The 14,319-nt window shown below is 40.6% G+C and overlaps 1 protein-coding gene across 2 annotated transcripts in view; it reads left to right on the top strand.

The window, feature by feature from the left end:
* Positions 1-14,319, top strand: part of SHROOM2 (shroom family member 2) — a gene marked incomplete at both ends in the record, with an annotated part of 125,431 nt that overhangs the window by 85,802 nt on the left and 25,310 nt on the right. For both annotated transcript variants that reach the window (XM_082490557.1, XM_082490556.1), the window contains 2 exons: positions 281-2,930; positions 4,882-4,985. In XM_082490557.1, coding sequence (XP_082346683.1) covers positions 281-2,930; positions 4,882-4,985 — 2,754 coding nt within the window. The remainder of the gene's footprint in view (positions 1-280; positions 2,931-4,881; positions 4,986-14,319) is intronic.

The following is a 14,319-nucleotide window of genomic DNA, read 5'->3' as shown; positions in this document are numbered from 1 at the left end:
CTTCGCGGAGATAAACGTGTATTACTTATTGGTAAACTCACAAAGGGAAGTAGAGTTAGTTAATAATGTTTCAAGCTTTGAATCAGTGGCAGAGAATAAAGATAAAGCCCTGGCTTTGCGTTCAAACTTCCAATTTTATTAGATTGTCTTGAGTAACTGCTACGCAGATGGATCTTAAAACAATGGTAGTAAAATTGGTGGGTATATATTTATAATTATCTTGTGGCATTTTTTGACTGGTATGTTCATGCTGAGGCTTTTCCTTTGTTTCCTACTGTAGTTGTTCTTCTCATGACCTCTCAAACTCATGGGATCAGTCAAGTCTACATCGCACTTCTGACCAATTCAGCTCTTTGGGAAGTATGGACAGCTGGGACCACACTCCACAAGTAGCCCAGTACGGAAGACTTTCTTCTGCAAGGTCTAATAGTAGTATTGATCATCTAGGGAGCCAAAGTAAGCGGGATTCAGCCTATGGGTCTTTCTCCACGAGTTCTAGCACCCCTGACCACACTCTATCCAATGCAGACACTTCTTCGACAGAGAACATGCTATACAAAGTAGGCCACTGGGAGACTGCTAAGCATGGAAACAAGTCTGGCCAGTTCTTGAATGACAACAGTGGAACAGAGGACAAACCTGGGTATTTGCCAGCTCCCATCCAATATGAGAACAACAAAAGTCCTAGAATAGAGGAACACCCTGATGGCAAGCTCACTGGCTCCGGAAGATCCAGTTTTGGACCTGTCTGGTATGTTCCTGATAAGAAGAAGTCTTCGTCTCCTCCCCCCCCGCCTCCACCTCTTCGTAGTGACAGCTTTGCAGCTACCAAAGGCCATGAGAAAGCCCATGGCCCTGTGTACTCAGAGGGTGCCAGCACGCAGCACTTTCCAGCCCTGAACTGGTCTCAGCCCAGGAGTGACTGGAACTTGGAAACTGTGGAGCAGCAGCGGCGGCCCTCCAGAGCATGTGACAGGAGGGTCAGCAGCTCTAATTATAAATCTGATCTCAATTCAGAACACGGTTTTTCTTCAACTGGTGAAAGGTACAATAGTAATGCAGGAGCTGTGAACAAACTGCAGTCATCCTTGTCCAGCACTGATGTTCGGTTTGCACAGCCTACTTACAGTTACCACCACCAGCACCAGTACAGTGATGAAAGCACTTTTTTTCACAATGCAAGAATCTTAGCTGCACCTAAAGATCAGCAGCATTATCTGTCCTATAGTGGCATTCAGGAGTTACCTACGGATCATTTCCATGGCTACAGTCCAAACCAAGCCAGTGTGCTCAACACTTCCTCTTCTTCGAACAGTGCTGCTGAACAGAAGGTGGACAACACTGGACAGAGTCGCTATTATTGCGTGACAGCAAAACAGCCTGCTCAGGGAAGCTCAAAGCCACCACAATTCAAGGATGACAGCTGGAAACCTGCAGTGGGGACTGATGCATCGCTTGGACCTCACGAAAATCCTGCAGTTGTCACAATGGTCCAAAAACCAAAATACTGTCTACCTCAACAATCTGTTGAATCTTCACTGAAAGGGTGTGAGAACAGTAGTCATTACCCAGTGGACAGGGAGGGGGATGCTAGGTGTCTTGTAGTGGAAGAAGCTAAAAAACCCAATCATACTGAAAAGTCTGGACAAAAGAAAAACTTTGAGACCAGCTCTGAGGAAAGTGAAACTAGGTATGGTCAACAGGAGTATGTAAAGGGCTCTGTCATTACCACTGAAAACAGATCTGCTCAGAAAGATTTTAGGTGGGGTAAAGATGAGAGTAGCAAGATTTCTCCTCAGAAGACCCCAATGTTGCACTCTTTAGCTCAGGAAGGGAAAAAACAGTCTGACAACAGCCCAGAACTGGTAACAGAGCGTCAGGCCCCATTTGACACTCACTTGTCTAAACAGGCACGAAGGAGTGATCGTTTTGCAACAACCCTGAGAAATGAGATCCAAATGAGAAGAGCAAAGCTGCAGAAAAGTAGAAGCACTGCTACGTTAGTAGGGTCATCTGAAACAGAGGAGTCCAATGAGACCTGGAAGCCAGATTCAGCAGAAAATGTCACCGCATCCCCAGACACTAACTTTACCAGCACCTACAAAGATCACCTCAAGGAAGCACAGGCCAGGGTTCTGAGGGCGACATCCTTCAAACGGCGGGACTTGGAGCCCAGCCCCGCTGAATATCTCCCCAGGTCACCCGAGCGGAAAACTGGTAGTTACAACTCTTCGTTATTGGCTTTGGTTTCTGAAGATGCGCCTGGATTCCTCGAGGCTACACAAGCTAAACCGAACCCTACAGGGAGTGGCACTCATCACGTTTCTCGCATCGGAGCCAGGAAGAGGTTCACAACAGAGCAAAAACTGAAGTCTTACTCTGAACCGGAGAAGATGAATGAGGTGGGAATGTCAGAGGATGAGTGCCATGCTCACTGCCGTCCAAATACATCTGAAGAAGCCCTGGGCTCGTTTGCAGACAGGTGGAAGTTTTTTGAAGAAACAAGTAAGCCTGCATATAGGAAACTGGCACAGAAACCAGCTCCCCACAGTCTTGCCGAGGGACAGCCTGAGAGGCTGGATAAGAAAGCTCAGGATGGGCAAGAGGGAGAGGAGTCATGGTATGAGAGAAGAGGTCGGGCAGCCTCTGTTGGACTTGAAACTGCACGTGTTTCAAAAGATAACGTCCACCACAGTAGCAGCAATAAGGCTACTGATAGGATTGTGAAATCTGAACAGCCACAGCGCCTGGGAACCTTTGCAGAGTATCAGGCATCATGGAAGGAGCAGCGGAAGCCAATAGAGCCAAGGAGCTCAGGGAGGTACCATTCAGCCGATAATATCCTCGATGCAGGCCATGAACAACATGAGAAAACCCAGTACACCCATGAGAGGTCTAGATCATCCCCTTCTACTGATTTCTACAAACAGGTACAAGTCTCTTTCCCATTATCCTTTAAATTGCCTGGGGAGGGGGCAGGAAAGTGGTGGAGGGGCAAATGAGATAACTTTTGTGAAAATTTCCAGTTTAGGAACACAATGTAGTGTGATGTTCGCCTTTTGCCAGTAAGGGAATAATTGTTATAGGTAGCTCTCAAGCAAAATGAAGAAGATCAAAGTTTGTATCACACAGGAACTGAGTATAGCAAAAAGCAATTGGATCAAGTAATTTCTTGTGTGTTGTAGCCAGATGGAAGAAAACAATCTGGTTGATTTGATATTATCCTCTTTTTTTACAGTAGAGGTATAGGAGGATCAAAGCTATCTTCACCGAGAGTTATTTCTTCATTGGTGTGGCTGCCTTCCCCATTTTAAGGCTTTCAGTTTTCTGAAACTATGAAGAAAAATGTTCCGAGGGGAAATATTATCTACTTTTGTCTGATTTTTGTTAATGGTCTAACCATTTTCCATGGACGTCCTCTTTTAAACTTGCTTGATGCACAAGCTACATAGGATGAAAATCCTGCCTAATAAAGTTTAGAGATTAAAAATATGCAGGTAAAGCTACACTACAGCAACAAATGAAACTGCTTAGTGTTTTATTTTATGTCAGTTTGCTTGATTTAAGATGTATAAATGCATTCCTTAGAGAGATGCCCAATGTCTATTCAACTTGTGAGTAAATATTAAGTTAATTTTTAACTGAGCAGGGGCAGGGAATAGTTGGCAAGTGGCAGGGGAGGTAAACAGAGAAACCAAATCTCATAAGTTCTCTGTTCAAAAGATGTTCAAGCTGCTACATGATTGCTTGATATGTATAAGGAGTCATATGGTGTTCAACCTGTGTTGAACATCACTTTATGCAAGAAAAGAATTGAGGCAATGTGGTTGTATATTATTTCTTCCTTTTTTTTCCTCTTGGTAAAAACATTGCATGCATACATACATACACATCAACACAGCACCTCTCTGTGTGGATATACAGGGAGTAGAATGAGAACAGCTCAAAAAGAAGCAAGATAAGATATGTGCATCTCTGAAAGTTGGGGACTCTAAGTTTTTTCTGTCTTTAAGTTTTGCAAAAGTTATTTTTGAACTCTCTGTGCAGACTTAACTATGTGGGTAATTTACTAGGGTAGAGATTCCAAACACTGGAAATATTCACCTGGAAGTTATTTTGAAAATTAAATTAGCTAAATTATTAAATAATTGCCTACCCAGCAGAAAAATCATCATGTAATCTATTCCATGTATGCATTTCTGGTTTATTAGTCAGTGCCTTTAAGTTCAGTATAGGCCTCCTGGGGCAAAACGCAGACACCTGTTTAGGCACCTGGAAAATATGGTGATAAGTGCACTGAAGATGCTTACAACAGACCGAAGTAAATAAAGATGTTGTTTCGAATATATGATTCAGATGATTCCAGTGCTAATGCGCAATTAAATTTCCTGTAGGTTCAGTGTTTGTAATGCAAAGCTATGCTTTGGGTGTGGTTGTTTGAAGATAGTGAGATAATAAAATTCTGGAACAGCAATGTTGTGTGTTTTACTGAGAAACTAAAGTACATGCTCAGGGATTCAAAAGCTGGTGCGTACTTGCCTCTTCGAAAAAGTGAGTGACTCTGCTGTAAATTCTTTGCCGCATTTTTTTTATTTATTTGCTAAATAGAAGTTGCGAAGATTTTATATAATGTTATGTCTTCTGTAGATTAGCAAATTAGAGCAGTAACTTGAGCGCAGCCAGGTCGGTAGTGCTCCGCAAGAGGTCACACAGAATACTGTACCACTTAAAACCAAACAAGCCTAAGACATGCTATGCTGTTGACTTCATGTATATTCAAACAGAGCAAACCCACAAATAAGGGGTTCCATAATCATAGATTTTTCAGGAGTCTGAAACATGATGACTTGGTGTCTTACTTGTGCTGTAAACCACTTTTAGGAAGTCTCAGTTGAAGTAAGGAGGCAAGCAGAGGATTTAAAGGAAGATGGGGAGCGTATTTTCTCTAAAGTTAACAATCTGGATGAAAGGAACTGCACTGTAAGGTAAGTACTTCTTAATTTCTGTCTTTAAGAGATTTCTCATGACAAGTCTGATTTGATCTTTGCCTGACCCAAACTGGAAGTTTTGCTGTGATGATTTCAGAGCTTTTGCAATGCCTTTTTCCCTTGTTTCTCTCCTTCTCTTTGACATGCATGATAGAATTACTGCTGGGACTGAAATTTATGGGGACTCTGGGGTGAGCTTGAAGAAACTGTAAGTGTATTACAGTTTGTTTGGAGCCAGATGATTCTTATTTGTGTGCATGAAATGATTCAGGTATTTTTCATATTTATCAGTTACAGGTTTTTGGCAGGGGGGCAGGGAGGGAATGTTTGTTTCCCAAAAGAGTTTTCCAGTATTATCCTTGGCACAGACAGTACGCTACTGGAAGACAGTAGTGCTGTGAATTGGACTTTTCTCTACTTGTGCCTGTACAGAATGGAGTACATGAACAGAAGCCACCAGAAGTTGTTTTCCCATTTTATCAGCTCTGCTTTTCTTTGTTAATTCAAGTTTTAATTAAACTGGACAGCATTTTCAGACCCTTTTGAAATGTGTGACTGTATGCACAATGCAGTTAAAATCCTTAAATGTCTAGCATGCAGGGGAATGCCCTCCTCGTGGCCCACATTTTGCCGGAGCCGATGTAATGTAAGCAGTGATTTCAGTGATCGCTGATACTGCTGTGGCTGTTAAATGGCGTGTGGCAGCTGAACTGAGATTGTGCACACACTGCTATCACCAGGTTTGATAGCTTTGGTTTTTGTAACAGAAGAAACACGTGTATAGGAAAAATAATTTCTATGGGCTTTCTTCTGTTCTGTATATGGTATTAATCTCTCAAGGGGAGAGAAAATTATGAATTGTAGCAAACGCACTGTAGTTGTGACTGTAAAAGCTTGTAAAAAAATAGTATTCATTCTGTAGTTTTATATGGTTATATTTTGCATTGCTTATGGCCCAGCTGAAGAGGCTGTCTGCTATTTTTCTAATCCTTTGTAGCCCTTTGTACTTATGGTAGTGATTTCAAAATGCATAGCCCATGAGGGTGTGAATATGAACACCCATGTGCGCACGCGTCTGGAGGGGAGATTGGCTGGAGGGAAGGGAAGGAGGGGAGGGAGAGGGGGAGGCGGCAGCACAATCAGCCGGCAGCAGACGTGCTTCTGTAGGCAGACAGCATCTCTGGACAAGTAAAATGATTTCCATCCACCAGTGCTGAACCCTAGTCACAAAAGCATGTGAATAATACTCCTACGCCAGCATTTTAGCAGTGTTTGTGCAGCACAATTCTTGCTTTATAATCACGGAATCCATGAAAATCACATGACTGGGCACCAGCTGCAATAACTCTTTTTTTTTTTTTTTTTTTTTAAGCGGAAGCCTCTTTTGACATAGCATTTCAGATGTAGTATTTGGCCATTTCACCGCATTGCAGAAGGTTTTGTAAAATCATCTCTTTCGCGGTCTTCCCCTCAGCACTTGTGTTATGTAGAGGGCTTATATGTCTTCTGTATTCAAAAAACTAAATAAAATCTCTCATTTGGGCATTTAATTCCTGTGTTGTGAACTACTACTGCATGGCTGACCTATGGGAAAGAATATGTATTCCCATGTGCTCTTTTTTTAATAAGGAGTTCCTGTGCTCAAAAGGAACGGGACTCATCATAACATGAATTGATTTTATGATTTTTGAGCTGCCCTAGAGGCATTTAGTTTCCTACTTTTAAAAGCTGGCAATCTGCAAATGGCTAGCAAATCTACCTAATCTGTGGTATACTCTAGAACATGAATATTAACCAAACCTAATGTCTTCCTTGGGGTCATATTTAATGTTTTCTTTGGAAATTTGGGTTTGGATTATATTGCTGGTGGCCCTTATTTTGTGCTACTGATGCCTGTGTGCTACACTTGCCTTTGTGCTACCAAAGCCAGCAGGACCACGTTGGACACAGGAGCAGCCCTTCAGCATTTGTGTGGGTTAAATGTGCAGGGACCCAAGCAAAGAGCCAGCTGTGGAGTCCACGGGTGCCTTCTCTGGGTTAGAGAGGCCTCCTTCCCCTCCAGTTGTTTAGCAAAAACATGAATAATTTCAGGTTTAAATAAACTTTGAATGTTTAAAGTTACAGCTTTCCTGATTATTTTCAGGAGAAATATGAATCTTTTTAATGCACTGAATCTAGAATGAAAAAGCGTTTGCATTACTGTTACAGCAAACATTAAAAAATGGGGGGAAAAATGCTTGATAAGCAATTTTTTCTCTTGAGCTTTTTGCTGCTGCTTCATTTTGCTACAGTATTTTTTTATGCTCTTTTTTTAGCACACAGTTCCAAAACCTAAATTGACATTACTTCTGAAAGTTGGGGTTTTTTTTACAGTTGATGAAGATAATTTGTGAACTCCTTTCATCTTTGGGCTGTATTTTTCCCCTCTGAGATTACTGAGTGCTTCCAATGAATTCAGGTTGTTTCATCTCCCCTTTTAGAAAAGCTACAACATGTTCTTCCGAATTACAGTATTTAATAGTTTGGAGTATTATTTTTGTAGGAAGAGAATGCAGTGGTCCATACTAGCCATTTATCATCTCCCATGCAAGAACCAAGCCACTCTTGTTATGAACTTACAGGCATGCAAACAGTCATCTGTCGTGAGCTGAATATTTTAAATTGAGGCTTTGATGCAATTCTAAACTTTAGGACTGCTTTAAAAGTGTTATGTGAGTCTGCTGATCTGTAAAACAAAAGTTGATGTATTTTTGTTTTTAATGATGCTACTCATTCTATTTCAAATTGGTTACAAAAGCTTAGCTTTTTACAGATGGAAGGTCTGTCCTTTAAACACGTCTGTCTTTCTGTATTTGTGGAATGACATATGCTGGTTATATAATTAACTTCCCTACAGAAGTCTCCACAATTTCTAAACCGACATAGCCCTTCAAAAGGTTAAAGATGGAAATGTGTGCTCTGGCCTATAGTCTGTGGCTTTCTGCAGGATGACACGGCACGCATAAAAGTCAGTCTGCATCAAAAGAGTGCTTTATGATCTAATTCTTAAGATTGCCATCTGCTAGAGATGTTCACAGCCGATGCTTTTACTTACTTTCTAAGAACATTTGACTTGTATCTCTATTAAATTTGTTTCTGCAATGTCTATGAAAATTACATAATTTCAAAAAGTGGAAAAGTACTTATGAGATCACAGGTCACGGAAAATCTTTCAACATTTAATAGGTGTCAAGTACAGGAGCATGTGCGTGTCAAGTACAAGAGCATGTGCATGTCAAGTATAGGACCACAGCATGACTCACTCTAATTAAACACTGTAAACACTTTTGGTTCTTTCATGCCTTAGTAGTTGCTCCTAGCTGAGCTCTTGAAGACAGAGGAACAGCCTTTACCATACAAAACCAAAGTAAAAGTAATTTCATAGAATGGTGTAGGTTGGAAGGGACCTTGAAGATCATCAAGTTCCAACCCCCCTGCCATGGGCAGGGACACCTCCCTCTAGACCAGGTTGTTCAAAGCCCCATCCAGCCTGGTCTTGAACACATCCAGGGATGGGGCATCCACAGCTTCTCTGGGCAACCTGTTCCAGTGCCTCACCACGCTCAGAGTCAAAAATTTCTTCCTAATATCTATTCTAAATCTCCCCTCTTCCAGTTTAAAGCCATTCCCCCTCGTCCTATCACTACACGCCCTTGTAAAAAGTCCTTTCCCAGCTTTCCTGTAGGCCCCCTTTAGGTACTGGAAGGCAGCAATAAGATCTTCCCAGAGCCTTCTCTTCTCCAGGCTGAAGAAGGCATTTTCTTGATGCCTAAGTTGACCTAAGTGCCCAATTTTAATGTTCTAAAAAATATTTGACAAGCCAGAAACAGGAGCCTATAGAGAGGTTCTTGAGTTCGTTATTAGGCACTTCATCAGGAAACTGATTTTTCAAGAGCTGGTGAATATCTAGCCTCTGCTCTCACCAGGTGGTACAACAGCAAATAACTGTGCAAGGAAGGAGGACCTTCAGCAACACAGGAGTGTGAATAGTCTTACATCTTATGAATTGAGTCAAATGGAAATGAATTTACGAATGAGTGATACTCCATTTATGTATGTGTTTATATATATCAAGCGTATATGGATGTTTGTGTGTGTGTATGTACACATATAAAATATACATGTGTGTTGATAATTATTTCCCTGAACTTGTTCTGTTTTGTAACCATTATAGGGGTTGGGGCTATGTATCTGTAAAGGCTAACTAGCAGAGGGGGAAAAAAACCAATCCACCCTACACATTTGGACAAATTAGTTTCTCATGTTTACAATGATAAAGGGTATAAATTAGACATTGGAAAGTAAATTAGACATTGGAAATATTCTTAGAAACTAACTAGTTAGTTCCTATGTTAGTTTACATCTCCAGTAATTTTAAGGTCTATATTTTGGGTTTTTTACTGTGCTGTTAAAAAAAAAAGTAGTATAGTAGCAATATACAGTGGTAGTATCTGCTTAATGGGGAACTTAAATATTGAAATGCAAGACTTGAAGGGGGGTTTCTTTTTATATGTAGCAAAAGTGCCATTTGCTTATATAGTTAAGCAGAACTCTGCTTGTAAGCATTGCGACCATACCGATTTTAAACTTATATTCTTTATTTACTCTATATACATTCTTAGAGTCAAATTGAGAAGATTTTCCTGAATTAATATTGCAGGATGAGTGTGTCTTAGTTATTGTAGGGCTTCTCAAGACATCACTAGAGCTATATAAGCAAAATGTTTTCACCCTCATCCCTTTTCCTCTTGAAGAAATAGTATGATCTTGTGCAACTGCTTCCTTACAAATCAGTGAAAAATTACTTTGGCAAACATTTCATGCATGTATTAACAAGCTTCAATATTTTAAGGTGCGAAAAGAGGTCTAAGTTCTCTGTTTTATACTTCGTCTACAGCTGTTATCATTTTTCATATAAATTCTTCTTACAGAAATAAGTATTTCCTATCAGCTTGCTAAGTATAGAATTACCTAATAACTAGTATTTTTGTAGAAAACAAATTATAAATATGCACAATCACTTTTATATCTAATGTGCAGTGTACTAACAATCTCTACATTCGTTTTATTCAAGAGCTTATAAAGTGAAGTGTCCTCTTTTTAAAGTCAATTTAAGTATAATAAGGACTGTTATAAAGGTTTAAGTGCTCCTTTATGAGGGAGATTAATTATTCAGTGAAAGGGAGAAGAAAACATGCTTTTCATGTAGCCAGAACTTACCAGTTTGGTTGAAGTAATCCTTTAGATATCTGAATTCCTAATGATAATGGATTTACATGTGAAAATGCCTTCTTGCATGAAGTTAAAAATAAATTGCAGCTCTCCTTTTCCAGCAAGTTGTGTGCAGTTATTTGTCATCATCTGGAGGAAGTGCAGGAGAGACAACGTGCATCCTCACAGTCTCTTAGCTATTAAAAAAGACTTCAAGAACGTGAGCTGCTGAAGCCCTTTCCGTTTACATTAGTGTTTCTTTATCATAAGATAAGGATCATTAATACATCTGTCAGACTACTTTTTTGCCAGTGACGTCATTGTGTCTATTTCATGGACTAATGGATGATCCAATACAGTCTTGGGCTGTTTTAAAGTTTGTATTTTGTCTGAAACTGGGAAAACACTTTCGTGGCTCTTCCCATACCTATAGAGGCAACAAAGGAGAGAGAGTCCAGCAGCCTCTATTCATTTATTAGGAGTCCTCTGCCACTTTTTGTCTTCCTTAGATTTCTCTAAATACTTATAATTAGTACAAGTATGTCTTTCCAGTGTACTAGTATATGTGACTGACTAGTAACAGCTAAATAAATATCATGCTTTGAGACAGTATAACCTGGAATCACTGATACATTAAGGAAGTTGATGGAAGCTGATTCTGAAGAGTCATGCTAGGACAAGCCTAATATCTACCTAAGCAGGTTTCCATTCTCTGAATGAACATTAGCAGATGCTCAGAGAAAACAAAAACAAGGCAAACACGGAGCCATGCTGCTGGGTATCCTTGCCCAGCCTCTGCTGATCTGTAGTGAAGGGGTGCAAACCTAAGTATTTGTGGTTAGCAGCCCCTTTATGAATTTTTCTTTCAGAAAAATCTGTACCTGGTTTTGGGCCTACATCAACTCTTGACATCCATAGTATTTTGTGCTGATGTGTCGAGGAAAAGCACCTCTTCTGCAGGGGGTGGGTGGGGTGAAAGCTGTTTTATGGCTTTGCCCATCCTTATTTTCTTCTTCATCTTTCCACGTTCTTACATGTGCCTTTTGGAGCAGTGGGAGAACTGCAGCAACATTAGGGTGCACTATGAGTTCATAAAGTAACATAATGTTTCCTTTATCTTGATGGTTTTCTTTCTCTTTATTTTTTTTTAACAGTTGTGGAGTACAGAGACGATATGATCATAGAATGGTCTGTGATATCCAGCTTTTCCTCTAATTTCAGTTATACATCATTGTATATGTTGCTGAGGTATAGGAAAAGCTACCCTGTGGGTTACTTTGCATTTATTAAATCTGAATTTCATCTGTTGTTTTATGGCCCATTCACTCAATGATGGGAACTCTTTGACTTGTGTCTTTCTTACTCAGAATGATATCCTTACAGCAGTAACTGTTGCCACCCTCTTTTTCACTCCTTTTCTACGTCATCTAGATCTAACCACTTCCATTAAGAGCCTCTGGTGAGGATAATTTTATTTATTTATTTATTTTTAAGAATCTTCTAAAAATCCAAATAGTCTCTGTCATGCAGATCACTGTTGTCCACATGTATAGTGACTCTTTCTAATAATAGACACAGCTTCTCTGCACAAGCCCAAATGATTCTTTGTCATTTTAACACACTGGTTTGTGCAGCTGCTGAATCTCTTGATACAATTTCTACCTGTTTGCTTAATTTAGATGTTAAGTTTATGATTCCGAAGTTCTCCATATTCATACCGAATATTTGTTTTTACTCTTCCTCTCTTTTTCTTGTTCTCTCTCTTCAACACCCTCACACCTTCCCTCCCTAAACATTGCATGTGTCACTTTGCTCAAGCAGTTGCCCAGGTGTCAGAGGAATGGGTAGTTGTGTGTCATGGTTTAGGCCAAATCGGCTACTGGAGACGTGGGGGACCCCAGATGGGACCGACAGAGTCTACCCTCTACCTCAATCCAGGACACTGTGCATCATAGCTACTATTTCAGCAATTTCCTATTGGCATTTCAGGTGATTTTCAGGTAGTCCACGTAACTCATGACTACCCACTTAATGGCGGACAGCATTTGAGAATTCACGCATAGGTTGTTCTTTGCTCATGGAGATGTGAAGGGGAGTCTATATTGATTTTCTGCTGCAGCCTTATTTTCTTCATATTCTTACTATTGTACTTTTGGCCCTATAATCTGTCTGGCAGATACTTGTGTTTGAAAATTAGCTGCTTTTTTTTTTTTTTTCCCTTTCCTTTCTCTGTCCTAACATCTTTAAGAATTTGTACCTCAGCCTTTTTTTATTTATTTACATGATTGTGTTTGTACATCTGTTTTGCTAGAATAGTTATGGATTTTCCTCATTTGGGTAGGACTTTAGTTCTCTGTTGGATGTCCTTTTAATTACTCTTTAATCCAGCCTTTAGAGGGGACAGAGAGAGGGGCAGAAAAAGGGTGGTCGTCTGGGTTTTTGGGTAGGTGTTATGCACTTTCTCTGAGTTTCATATATCGTATCTTCTGTCGCATGTTATCTCTTGGTATTATACCATCTGGCTTGTTCCTTTTAAAGATATTCCTCTCATGTATGTAAATGCCCTTTTCAAAATTAAATACCACAGTGTGGATTCTTGATCTTTCAAGAATGATTAATCTAAATACATATGGCCGTTGGCACGGGGTAGCTCTTCAAGTAGCAAAGTTTTGAACCAGATTCTTCTCATACCTCGGGATCAAGGCAGGATAAATTGTCCCACTTGTAGTCTTTTTCTTCATCCTGTTGTCCATTTTAAAACTTTGAGGCTGCTTGGGCTGAGTGTTGCATGGTTCTTCAAGAGCATCCCAAATGCATTATAGATTCAGGGCCTGTTGCAATAGGAAGAGGGGTAATGGTTTTAAATTAAAAGAGGGTAGATTTACACTAGATATAAGGAAGAAATTTTTTATGATGAAGGTGGTGAGACACTGAAACAGATTACCCAGAGAGTTGGTAGATGCCCCATCCCTGGAATCATTCCAGGTCAGGTTGGACGGGGCTCTGAGCAGCCTGATCTAGTTGAAGGTGTCCCTGCTCATTGCAGAGGGGGTTGGACTAGATGACCTTTAGAGGTCCCTTCCAACCCAAACTATTCTATGATCCTGTGATTTTGGGATCTAGGATTGGTTGTGGCTAAATGGGAGTGCTAATGAAGACACCTACCACTGTTACGTCTCACTTCCTCTTTTCCCTCTGCCACACTCTGCTGGTAGGTGCATCCTTCCTTCCTTTCCATGTTACTCAGTGGGTTAGTCCTGCAATTCAGGAAGACTCTCATCTCCAAATCTTGCAGGCTCCTCCCATTGCTTTCCTATTCCTCACTCTCCTAGCGGTGGTCAGCCCAATGGCTGTCAGGTGCATGTCCTGCAAGTCAGTGTGATGCTCCGCTCTGGTCACCAGCAGCTGCTGGATCTCATTAAGTGGGTGCTGGACTGTCTCCAAAGCCTGCGCTTGGTTTTACAGTACACTACAGTAATGTAGCTTTGTTTCTCCGCCATCCAGTTTGCTCGTTCCCCACACTCTTGAAAGTGTGTCTTCTCCCTCTACCTTTGTTAGATGAATTTTGAATCCTTATTGCTAAACTTGAGGGTAGCTACCCCCCCTCACATACCCCCTTTTGTCTAATTCCAGCTTCTTATTACTGAGTGAAGTTCCTTTTAATTGCTGTTGGCACATCTGTTCTCCACTGTGCGTGCAGTGCCAGCTAGGGGTATGCGAGGCCATCGTGGTCTGATAAAAGGAAATATCAGAAGATAGTTTCTTCTTACTGGAAGTTTCCTTCCCTGCCCCAAAAGGTAAGTGTTACCAAGCATGAGAAGCCGGGAGAAGTCCTAGTTGTGATTTTGGAGGCACTGAAATTGGGGGCAGGCAAGAGGAACAGCACACAAAAAAGTTTGTGGAGAGAGAAACAGAGATAAATGTGTAAGCATTGTCCATTGTTGTGTTCTGGTTTGGTTTTACTGCTTTCCCTGGAAAGAGGATTAGAATGAAAACTATCTGAAGACTAAGTTTTTGTTGCTTCACTTGAAATCCAGCTATCTTCTTGTGGCTATTTTAATGATAACAATTGAGTAAGAAG

Source organism: Vanellus vanellus (assembly GCF_965231255.1).
Source record: "Vanellus vanellus genome assembly, chromosome: 1".
Lineage (NCBI taxonomy): Eukaryota > Metazoa > Chordata > Aves > Charadriiformes > Charadriidae > Vanellus > Vanellus vanellus.
This window is presented reverse-complemented; position numbering and strand designations above follow the sequence as displayed.